The following is a 12,098-nucleotide window of genomic DNA, read 5'->3' as shown; positions in this document are numbered from 1 at the left end:
GTTCAAAGCATCTTTGGGAGATATGAACTGAGTTTGAACAGATGTCAAGGATGCCACTTTGCTGATGTGGGAGAAAGGGTATTCCAGAAGATCTGTTGCTAGTAGACCAACTACGATGTAAGTTCTACAACTGCTAGGCCTGTCAGTCAGGCACTACTACTCTTCATAATATGAATTTTTCCAGTTCAACTTATTTTCCCTATTAAGCTACCAAAAGAACCCCCTACCATCAGCTGTATCCATGAGGCTGGACCTGTTGGATCCTTTGTGCATGCCTTTAACTATTCCCGAGGGGGGCAGGTCAATATTTGCTGGCCGTATTGAGGAAGATGATGATGAGGAAGAGGTAGTTGTAGTGACATCAGGGGGAGCAGAGAAATTCTCTAAAAAGGGAGAAAACATAATTTAGAATTATATTGCATACACATTTGGTAAATGCATAGAATTGTATATATAAAAAGTGAACCCTAATGTAAAGTACGGACTTTAGTTACTAGTAATTTATCAAAATTGATAAATTTTGATTTAAATTAAAAATTAATTTTAATAAATATACCACACTAATGCAAGATGTTAATAATAGGAGAAACTATGTATATAGGAGTGGTATATGGGAACTCTACTTCCTGGGTAATTTTTCTGTAAACCTAAAACCACACTAAAATTAAAGCTTAATATTAAAAAAAAAATTGTATTACATTAGCAGCAAAAATTAGAACCTTTAAAATCTTTTTTTTTTTTTTAAGGAAGACAACTACATACACAAGTTTTAAGTGTTATAAAACAACCGTTTAAATCAAATTCTAATAGCAAGATATGATGGGAGAACAAGAGGTTGAGCTAAGGCATATCAGCTTTCCCAAATTATTATTTTCAAGAACTTGGGTAAGACTCAGTAAGACCGAATCACCTGTCAAATGTTTTTTAAGAAACTTTTTTCTATACAGATATACTACTAGAAATCCAATATTATAAAATTAATCATAACAAGTTGAAAGCTGCAAATGACCTCAAAATCAAAGCAGAATGAGTATGATCATATAGGCTACTAATATTCTAGTCTCTTGAGCATTTCTTCATGATTATGTTGGTTTATTTACAATGTTTCAATTCAGGACAAAAATAGTATTGGGGGAGTATACTAGCTCTCTCAAGTTTCCAGATTAAAAAAAGAGAGAGAGAGATAAAGACTATTCCAATTTTTAATAAGAGAAATCAATAAGTAACATGGATGCACTTGACAGGCAAGGTTCTTCCCCTGCTTAAGTAGTGATTAAACAGTGTTATTGTACCCTGCTTAATCTAGAGAAACCAAATGACATACATTGGAAAACATACATTCAACAGGGATATGTGACAAAAAAATGTAGACGACAACATGTGGAGAAGTAAGAAAAAGAAAAGTAGAGAAGGCAAAATGTATGATATATAATAATAATGAAAAGCCTCTCAAAATCATGAAAAAGAAAAAAGCACAATATTAACAATTTCTAAAATCAATGAGCATAAAATCAAATTGAGGGTTTCCTAAAAATCTATTAATTACTGCTAGTTTGATTTTTAAGTTTTTTAATAACTAGCACATGTATACTGCAGTACACATTTCTGCTGGGTAATTTGGTAATAAAAGCTTAAAATGGAACTTTTATTTGATCCAGCAATTCCACTTATAGAATAAATTCTTCTAAGGAAATAATATGACAAATGCACAAAGCTGAGCATTCAAGGATGTTAATTCCAGGAAGTTTTTATAACATCAAAAAACTGGAAATAACTTAAATGTTCAAAATAATGGGAATAGCTATAAATCAGGGCATAGCCACACAATGGCATACTTTGAAACCACGAAAATGATAGTATTATTCTATGTTAATGATATAGAGATGTTTGTGTTATACTGCTAAGAAAGCATTATGTTTAGCACAGTTTCAGTTTTGTGAAAACAAAACCCTACATACCCACATATAAATAAAATCTTGCATGAATACACTAAAATGACAATACTTAAGTGTTATTCCTGGGAAGTGGGATTATAAATTATTTTGTTTTTCTTTTACCTATATCTCCAGATTTTTCTATCAGGGACATGGATTACTTCTGTTAGAACAAACATCCAGGAAGAACAATGTTGGATAAAATGACTTTTGTGAGCAACTGAACCAGTTACTTTTTACAAAGTAGTAGAACCAAAAGAAAAATATGATGTCAGATGAAATTACCTTGTTAACAAAAATTCAGATAAAGTTAACTAAGTATTAGGACACATTTTTAACAACTGAAATAGCTCTCTTTAAGACGAATATGGAAATAAAACCTGAATCAAGCATGGCTTCTACTGTTTACCCTCCAAAACAGAAAAGGTGGTGAATATGCACATTCACAGCTACTCTATAGAGGGTCTGTAAATTATAGGGAAGAGCTAAGAGTGCAGGTCAAGTCACCTATTTGTTGGCACTTGGCTTTTTAATTTGGGCAATAACATCCTCAGGGTAGCTATTTTCTTTTAAAAATGATAGCCTTGAACTGAAAATTTTCTGTGTTTTTCTTTTAAGAAATTCATTCAGAGAATAAAGCTAAATACATAAAGTGATAGAAAGGCTGCTGATATGAAAATTAAGACACCAAAAATGTAACTGATAGTCAAGAAAAAGAGGAAGGTATCGCAGACACATAATGTTAATATACATTACTTAATGCAATTTGAACCAACCACTAAAGCAAAAGCAGAGATCTGAGCATCTGTATCTGCAGATAACACAAACTCTTAACGCACAAAAACAAAGCAGAGCCAAGCAAAAGCAGGTAGTACCTCATAGAGTACCAACATACTCAGCCTGCACAGTCCAGTTGCAGCAATATCACAGCAGCAAGGACAATAAATCCAGTCTTCATGCTAAAGACAAAACGACCTCACTATACAATTTGCTGAGGTTTTAATGTTTTTGTTTGAAAGAACACAGACAACAACCTGGGAAAATCTAAGATGTTGCATGCGTTAACACCTTTTAATATATGAAATGTCCTTCAACTGGGATAAACCCATGTTAAGACTGGTGTTGTATCTTGCAGCTTGAGTATTGCTTATGGAAATAGCCATGGCTTCAGGTGGGCAACAGTGTGCACCAAGACTGCAGACAATACCTATCATTCCTGCAACAAATGTATTGCTGGTGTTTCCTTCTTTGCCTCATTAACAGTCATATTCTCTCTGATTTTATTTTTCAGGCCACTCTGAAAAAACCTTAAAAAAAAAAAAACTATTTTCTGGATACTGGGAGCCAGAGGGAACATAATTTGGACTTCTTGGTTAACTCCAGTTCCTACCTATTCGAGTATTGGCAAATATATCAGCTAGAGACCCACTGGTTCCTTTGACCTCTCCATGGGACAGCGTAGAAGATGCAGATGAAGAAGTGGACGATCCCTGAATTGAACGGTTGATCCAGGACTCAGCATTCTGTAAGCTCTGTTGCAAGGCAGCCGAGAGCGCAGCTTGGCGTCTCAGAGAGCCTTCATCCTCAGAAGCCGAAGATGTGTCTGTGTGGAATTAGAAAAAAAGTTGTTCTTGATCCTGCCTAGAACAGAGACCTTTCAGTTCCTGTTCACTGATAGTACAATCAGTTTTAACACCAGCAAAACATTCGCATTCTTAAGGTAGATTAATATATAAAGTTTCTTAAGAATCTTCAGGATAGGCCTATGGACAAAAGCCAGGAAAAACGAAACAGCCTATATTTACAGGTAATTCTAAGTTAGTCAAAAAAATTCTTCAAGAAAATTTAAACTTTATTCACTGTTTTTCTGTTCTGAACTTACTCAGCCTCTAAATTCTTCTGGTTTCTCTACCTATTTTAAGTAATACTGAAATACTTATACATTTTCCTCCATCTCCTTATTAAAGAAGTTTGTGATAAGTTGTTACAAGTACTTACTAATTATCTCTACTTAGAAGGAAATGACCGTAATAGGAAGATATAAAAACTTATTTTAGTTAGCAACAACTTATATGGTCAACCATGGACTCAGTGCTAGGGAACTTAAGCTGAATAAGAAAGATACAGTCCCTAGCCTGGAGGCAAAGCTGGCTGACCATATATCACAGGTAATCTTTCCAAACATGTCAGGAGAGGGCATAGCACCTGTATTCCTTTCCTTAATTCTTAGTCTGAGGAGAACTGTGAGAAATTCACTGATGTCTGTATTTAGCCTGGCCCCAACTTCAGGAAAATAAGGCCTAAATTAGAAAAGCACGTTGAAAAAATAAAACAAGAAGTTCAACCAAATATAGGATAGCAGAGGGAAAGAAAAGTCAGGAATTTATTCCAGGGCTCTATGCTTATGAGGCATAAAAGTTAAAGGGGCCTTTGGTTCAAAACAAGACAAATTTTTCTAAATGATTTTCTAGAATTATGATTTATGACCAACTGGGTTTCACTCAATTAAAAAATTAGATATTCTGTGGTTAGTCCTGCAGAACATTTTACTCTAATTCAGGTGAAAGGGTAAGGCATAATGCTCTATGTGGTTCAAAGACCCAAGTAAATAAATATGGGCTAGAAAACTGATACCACCTGCCAATGGGAATCTGAACCACAAAAAACCGAATGTAATCCAAAAGCTAAAGTTTGCAGACCCAGAGGAAAAGAGAAAGCTAAAACAGTTACTATATCCTTGCTTCCTGCTCTGTACTATTGCCAATTTATTATCTCATAGTGAAGGAGATGTGAGGCCCAAGACAACTGATTCCCTTTGTTTTTTGTTGTTGTTGTTGTTGTTGTTTGCTTGTTTTAAAATGTACTACATAACCACGTGTGTTGGAAACTATGTCAGGTCCTTGGGGATCTGAGATACACGAGCTCTTTTGAGACAGCAATGTCCTAAAGGACTCAGTACAACACGCAAGCACACAGACTATTTCAAAAGAACACAATAAGATACACTAAGAAATGCGGTGAGCAATGGGTTTCACAGGAGGGACATCAATCTCAGGGGTTTTCCTGAAGGATTTGAGTGTAGTGAACTCATGGGATTTCAAGGTACTTGCAAGCAATTGGAGTAAACACTTTGACAAGTTAAGTGGCAAAAGATGTGGCTCTTTAAAAGCAAGATGTCCACTGGGCAAAAGGGGGTGGAGGGAGTGGTTAAAGGAAAGTACATACAGAGAAAAGTAAGTGTCTGTAACCCTCTATTTGAGGAAAACTTTTTGAATAATTTCCAGGAAATATTCTAACATTACAACTGTATCACGAAGGAAAGATTTCTGTCTCTGAAAACATGCTTTAAAAAGAAGAGCAGGGGCCCATGGGATGGCTGAATCCGACGCTAAGAATAAAGCATTTTCAGAGTAATATATTTTGGGATCTCATGAACTCCACTGGATTTGCAAGCTGTCCTTATTGTATCATTTACTTTAATCTGAGTAAGCCTAAAGTCAGAATAATTCAATTTTCAAAAGATAGTAAAATCGGTATTTTCATGATTAGGTTGATGGAAAATTGATTTCATTATGTTTCAATTATATAATTAGGTATATTGTTTAAATTCAATTATCTGCTTGCCAGTTCCTCTCAGTATTTAAAGACTTTAATCACAGAGTTGCTTAGTGTAGTGGAAAGAAAATGGCTTTGGCATTAGTCTTTCATTTGAACCCTAGGGTCCACCACTTACTAGCTGTGTGTGACTTGGGGGTAAAGTTATCCACCTGAGAAGGTCATCTGATTGTTCATTCATTCAACAAATACAATTAAGCTTTACAGCAGTTGGTAGGAATAAAATGGCGATGAAAATGACATATAGCCCCTTCTATGCAAGGACTTATGGGAGCTCAGGGTAAGTGCCCAAGAGAATGAGAACTCAACCAAGACTTAAAGGGTAAGCAGAAATTAGCTAGAAGGCATATGGGGGTATGGAAGCTGGGAGGAGAAGTGTCAGATAGAAGGAACAGTGTCTTATAATGCTTGGAAGTGACAGAAAACAAAGCACATTTGAAGATCTGAAAGAAACAGATGAGCTGAAGCATAGGATGCCAACTGGTAGTGATAAAAGATGAGGCTGGACAAGCAGGAAGAGCAGGGTTGTTAAGACATGCTAAGGAAACTAACCTCTATTCTAAACACAATGGGAAACCATGCAATGGGATAATGTAGGATAGAAATTGACCAAAGTTTGGTGGAAGAAAAAATACTATGCCAATCATGCCACCTGAGAAATGGAGTCATTGCTATGAATAACCCACCCTGTTAGCTTACAGAGACAAAACTGCAGTTGGGTGAGGCTTAAGATGATCATGTGTTAAAATCACAAAAAATTAAGCACTGCTCTGGGACTAAATCTTTTTTAAATTTAAACAAACTCTTTTTATTTGGTATTTTTCATTCATTCTTTTTTTGTTTGTTTGTTTCTTTTTTTATAGAACAATAATTACCAAGGAAATTGCTATGGATTTTTAGAAATGTGGGCATGGTTAAATTACTATTACTAGAAATAAGCTGTTTTTCCCATTGATTCTGCTCTGGGTGAACATGAACTCACAACTTTATCCATTATAATTGAAGTCCCTTGCAGTAAGCTCTTGTATATGATGAATATAATATGTCTAAACAGAGAAAACTATGACAACATGGGTTGCCCCTCAGTTTATAATATGGAATGATTTTAACACAGCATAATTTAATATTGGTCATCAAAAGCCTAAAATCCATTTATAGCCAATTAGCCTGTTGATTTTAAGACAAGAAAAGTCCTGAATTTACTAACTTTTTAAAATTGCTAAAGTACTCTCAGTCTTTAATCATGTGTGTAAATGACTCTCCTCTTCTTGGTGGAAAATTTTTATCTAAAAATGTTTATTTTTAAAATTTAAAGGCCTACCATATTATTTAGATAATCCATTCCCATGTTGACCCAAGAAAAGTGAAAACATGTTCATACAATGACTTGTACATGAGTGTTCACAGGAGCTTTATTTGCAATATCTAAAATCTGGGAACAACCCACATGTCCATCAACAAATGAATGGAGAAACAAATTGGAGTATATCTATACATTGGACTACTACTCAGCAATAAAAAGGAACCAAAGATATACATAATAACAGATTAATTTCAATATAAAAAGCACAAGGATCTCCCACCCACAATACAACTGTATGATTCTACTTATATAATATTTTAGAAAATACAAACTAACGAATAGTAACAAACAGAAAACAAATCAGTGATTGCCTAAGGTTGAGGATGAGGAAATGTGGAAGGCAGGAATTACAAGGAAACTTTTGAGGATGAAGAATACATTCATTATTTTGATTGCAGTGATACTTCCATAGATGTATACATATGTTAAAACTTAGCAAAGTATACACTTTAAATATGTGCTGTTTAATGTATGCAACCATACCTCAATGAACTGTTAAGAAAAACAAATATAAAAAGATCTACAGAGGTGAAAATGCCTTGGTGAGAGAAAGGTAATATCTGAGAGTTGGTCTATACAACCTGAGGCGTATTGCTCCAGCTGGAAAATTCCTGGAAAGACAGTGCCTGTGCTTGGGATCACACAGCCAATATCAAAACGAAGTCCAGATATTAATTTAGAATAGAAAGTGAAGAATTCAAGATACAATCAAAGAAAGATCTCCCCCTAACAACCACTATCTAACATGCCATCTAAACTAGGCCAGGAAAAGGGAAGTGACTGCAAATTGGAGTTTCAGAGAACATATAAAGGAAACAACCAGTAGAATTAGAATGAAATTCTGGAGCCCATGGAAGGAAACGTGTGCTTTGGGGTGGATGTGAGTGATGCGATGGAGTGGTGTCGGGCAGGAAAATGTTATTTTCCCTTGCAATGGTGGGAAAGGGGAATTTAAGACTTGTAGAAACACCTTCTAGAGAGGCAAAAGAAATGTTTATACAGGCAAGGGAGAAGTTTGAAACTTCAGAGAAAGTCTTCCAGAGACCTAAGGGTAGGAGACAGGCTAGGGGTAAAAGCATATACTAGAAGAGAAGATTAAAAGATTAACTGTGGAGGCAGGACCAATCTGAACCTACTTTAGGCTACACATTCTAAGCAGCTTAATCTAGCACTGAACCCAACCAGGGTGGGCAGTGATTCACCAGACATGGGTTAGGGAGGCTTTCAGAACTACCCAAGGATTTTCAACTTCCCACAAAGGTCTATAAGCTCAGGGAACTGGGGCTGGGACTGAAAAATTGGTTTGAGAACCTACTTGGAAGGTGATCCATATCTGGCCATTAATAAATATCCAAACTGGGATATTTTTAAGAGAAGGGACGCACACCATTATTAATTTTGCCAGGTTAATTCTACCTGTAAGGGCTGTTGAAACACTTTCTTTTTCCTAGGTATTTTCCCACACTCTATGAAAACTTGTACGACACTAATTAGTATTAACATTGGGGTAAGCAGAGGGATTTTTTTTCACTTATTTTTTACTTGAAAAGTTAGGTCAAACGCAGCAATTGTTGGCACTCACAATTAGTCAGAAAATATTTACTTGACAGTATGGTAAAATGAAAGGCAATATAGCCAAGTGGTTTAATGCATGGGCTTTTAAAAACTCAGACCACTCTGGATCAGTTTTTAGCTCTGCCATTGATAGCTACTGGGCAAGTCAGTTCTCAGGGGTTTTCATTCTGCTAGATTTTCCTCCCATTAACTTTTGCTCATGATGGATTATTTCCACTAGAGTTTTCTATTTAGATTGTGAGCTCATGGTCAGTGGACTTGTGGGAATCCTATGTCAGTGAATGGAGGTTGCATCCATCCAGAGATGGTTTGTGCCCATGGTTATCACCAGCCTGGAATCATTTTTTTTTTAACTTTTTTATTATATAATGTAACATATATAACAAAACAAAGAAAGAAAAAAACCACAATTTTCAGAGCATTCTTCAATAAATAGTTACAGGACAGATCTCAGAGTATGGCAGGGGCTACTACACCATCCTCTCAGATTTTTCCTTCTAGCTGCTCCAGAATATAGGAGGCTAGAAGGAATAAATTCTTTTTTAACTTTTTTATTGTATAGTATAACATATATACAAAGCAAAGAAATAAAAAAGCAATAGTTTTCAAAGCACTCTTCAAAAAGTGGTTACAGGACAGATCCCAGAGTTTGTCATGGGCTACCATACAATCCTCTCATATTCTTCCTTCTAGCTGCTCCAGAATATAGGAGGCTAGAGGGCTTAAATACTTTTTTATCATCACAACTGACATTTTTTCCTTTCTTTTGTGAACAATAACATATATTTTAAAAAAAGCTATAAATTTCAAAGCACAGCACCACAATTAGTTGTAGAACATACTTCAGAGTTTGACATGGGTTACAATTTCACAATTTTAGGTTTTCACTTCTAGCTGCTCTAGAAAACTGGAGACTAAAAAGAGGTATCAGTTTAATGATTCAGCATTCATATTCATTTGTGAAGTCCTACCTTCTATGTATAATTCCACCATCACCTTTGATCTTTCCATACCTCTCTCTGGGGTTGTTTGGGCTTTGGCAATTCTAAATTTTTGTATTGGAAGGGTATCTGTCACTAACATGGGGTAGGGAGATGGAACTATCTGATAGAACCATTTTTTAATGTTAAGTTCTCAACAGGCAGGTAGTAAAATTCCAACCTTGTACCTAGTGATCAGTAATTTTCAGCGAAGGTCCCCACTCCTCCTGTTATCCCAAGGCCAGTCACAAGGCAATATTTCTTGACAACATTTTCCTTTGCTGGCGGGTTAATTTTTCCTAGTTCACATTGTCGCTGAAGATGTAAGCCCTTTAAGGGACATCGATTCAAACTTCCAACTTAGTATAGGTCCAAGGTTTTATCTTTTACACACTTATGGTAATTAAAATGAAGGTTCCCTTCTTTACTGCCCTTCCTCCCTGAGGGCAGCCAAAGTTAGCACCATCTCAACACTCGGATCCTCTGTGTTCATTCTCTTTCTTGTTCTTTTATGCATTTAAAAGGAAGCTAGTTATATTTTATCTGGCATTTCTAAAGGGGCATTTTCTTTCCCTTATGTTTCTAGGGGAGAATTTTCAGGTTATCTATTTGACTATACAAAGTCTGGGTAAGATATTGAGCCTCTCTAAACCTGTTGTCTCTAAACCTGTTCTCTCATCTTTAAAAAGAAGTGGAATATTGTTGGGAGAACTAAAAATGAAAACAAACGAACATGTTAATAAGCACCTAACCCTTGAACTCATACACAGAGGGTACTCAATAAATGGAAGCTATGAAATTACTTTCATAGGCAAACCTTAAATTTTACAATCAGCTATTGAAATAAATTCATTTTGTTTGGGCTTAAAAATACTGAGTATTTGGCTAGTCCCCAAATAATTGTGGACCATTACTTTTAACCCAATAACGAAAGCATACCATTAAATGTTCAAAATTTACCAATTAGTTAGAGCAGCTTTATAGAATTACAATTTGCCAACACTGTTTACTTTGTGATTTTGAATGAAATTAAGATGGAATATTTGGGGAAAACTCCCCAAATTGGTAATTTAGACTAGATTCACTTTTAAGTCCAAATTATTAACTGTGAGATGTTTTGAGCTATAAGTTCCCAGAAGGCAACCACTACTCAACTTTTTTGGAAAAAATAACCAATTCCAGTACACACACAAGTTTCTTTTAATATTAAGCAAGAAGGATTTCCCAAGTATGACACTTTAGTAGAATAAAAACACAACCAGATGTGACTTCTGACATTCAATTGTTGTTTGGCATAGGCCAATCACTTAATGACTATAAAATAAGCTTGTTTCCTCACTCCTAAAGAAATCTGCCCTACTTTGTCTGTTTTGCTTATGAGGAGCAAAGTGTTCATTAGGAACAACTGAAGCAATGTACATGAAAGTCCTCTGCATTCTGTAATACACTGTAATTCCATAAAATATTATTCAGGTATGTAAAGAGTATAGTAATAGCCCAGTCAGCTTATGGGCATCATTTTCATATACAGATATAAAGAGAGGTAAACTACTTCTTGTCTGGTCCTATGAATTACTATAGCCATTCCGGAGCAGGACGCTGCATGAAATAAGACATCTGAATTTAAGCTTCTTTCTATCCAAGCTAGTCTAAACAGTGTCCAATGCTTTTAGGTCATTATATGGTCTCTTTGGTCATCAGTGGGCCCTAAGAATGCCACACAGGATAGTAAGTCCATCTGGGTGCTGAAAAAGCATAGAGGAAAAAAAATACAAGCTGTAGTTTTTGTCATTCTGTTTATCCGTATGAATGAGTAAGAACATTACACAAAGAATCCCTACAAAGAAAGAGCTGAGGTAATTGCCTCATGACATTAGTAAATGATTTCAGCGCATAAAGGGAACTGGATGGCAATAATTCAAACAGTCTAAAAATCTTTTTAAAAGGCCACAGGCCTGAAGAGTCACATAGATGCTGCCTACTTGGAAAATTTAAATTTTCTGATCCATGAGACAGAAATTAGCATACATAACAATAAGCAAATTCTAGGGTCACTGCCAATTTACTGTTTGAGAATAATATATGAACAAAAATCTATTTCCCATGCCAACTATTAATCAAATTTTTCAGTATATGGAAAATTTATCATATACTATATGATAGTATAAATGAAGCCAAGATTTATGACATATTTTATTCCTTAAATCCTTTTTATTAAATCCCTTCAAAAGCAGCTCTCAATTTTCATCAGTTAAGTAATTCAAATAAATATGTATTGAACTATTGGCTTTTAGAACCTTGAAGAATAGAATTGGAATCCTAATATGCAAATTGTAAATTTCACTCCCCTAAAATGAAAGGTGCTAATCAAATTCTTATGATACATTTCTTCCCACATTTCCTTACTAGAAAAATTTTGTCCTAGGCATATATGCATTTGTTGAATGAGAGAATAGAGATCTAGTTTCACGTGGGGACTGTGTGAGGAAATCTCTATGTGGGGTGCTGAGTTGCAATGTTTCTTTAGATTGGGAGAGAATCCATGTTTCATTCAACAACCCAGATGTCCTGAACATACATAAAGGTTTCTCAAATGCTCTTCAGAGGTCCCCAGAACAGGAAATATATTTG

The 12,098-nt window shown here is 35.4% G+C and overlaps 1 protein-coding gene across 2 annotated transcripts in view; it reads right to left on the bottom strand.

Annotated features, from left to right (window-relative positions):
* The window catches only part of DIP2B (disco interacting protein 2 homolog B), a 340,427-nt gene that overhangs the window by 90,276 nt on the left and 238,053 nt on the right, over positions 1 to 12,098 (bottom strand). Inside the window, exons 5-6 of one of the 2 annotated variants that reach the window (XM_077170884.1) lie at positions 3,325 to 3,537; positions 228 to 383 (exon numbers count right to left, since the gene is read on the bottom strand). In XM_077170884.1, the coding sequence (XP_077026999.1) occupies positions 228 to 383; positions 3,325 to 3,537 (369 nt within the window). The remainder of the gene's footprint in view (positions 1 to 227; positions 384 to 3,324; positions 3,538 to 12,098) is intronic. The other variant, XM_077170885.1, reaches the window with a different exon arrangement.

The sequence above is a fragment of the Tamandua tetradactyla genome, chromosome 7, assembly GCF_023851605.1.
Source record: "Tamandua tetradactyla isolate mTamTet1 chromosome 7, mTamTet1.pri, whole genome shotgun sequence".
Classification (NCBI taxonomy): domain Eukaryota; kingdom Metazoa; phylum Chordata; class Mammalia; order Pilosa; family Myrmecophagidae; genus Tamandua; species Tamandua tetradactyla.
This window is presented reverse-complemented; position numbering and strand designations above follow the sequence as displayed.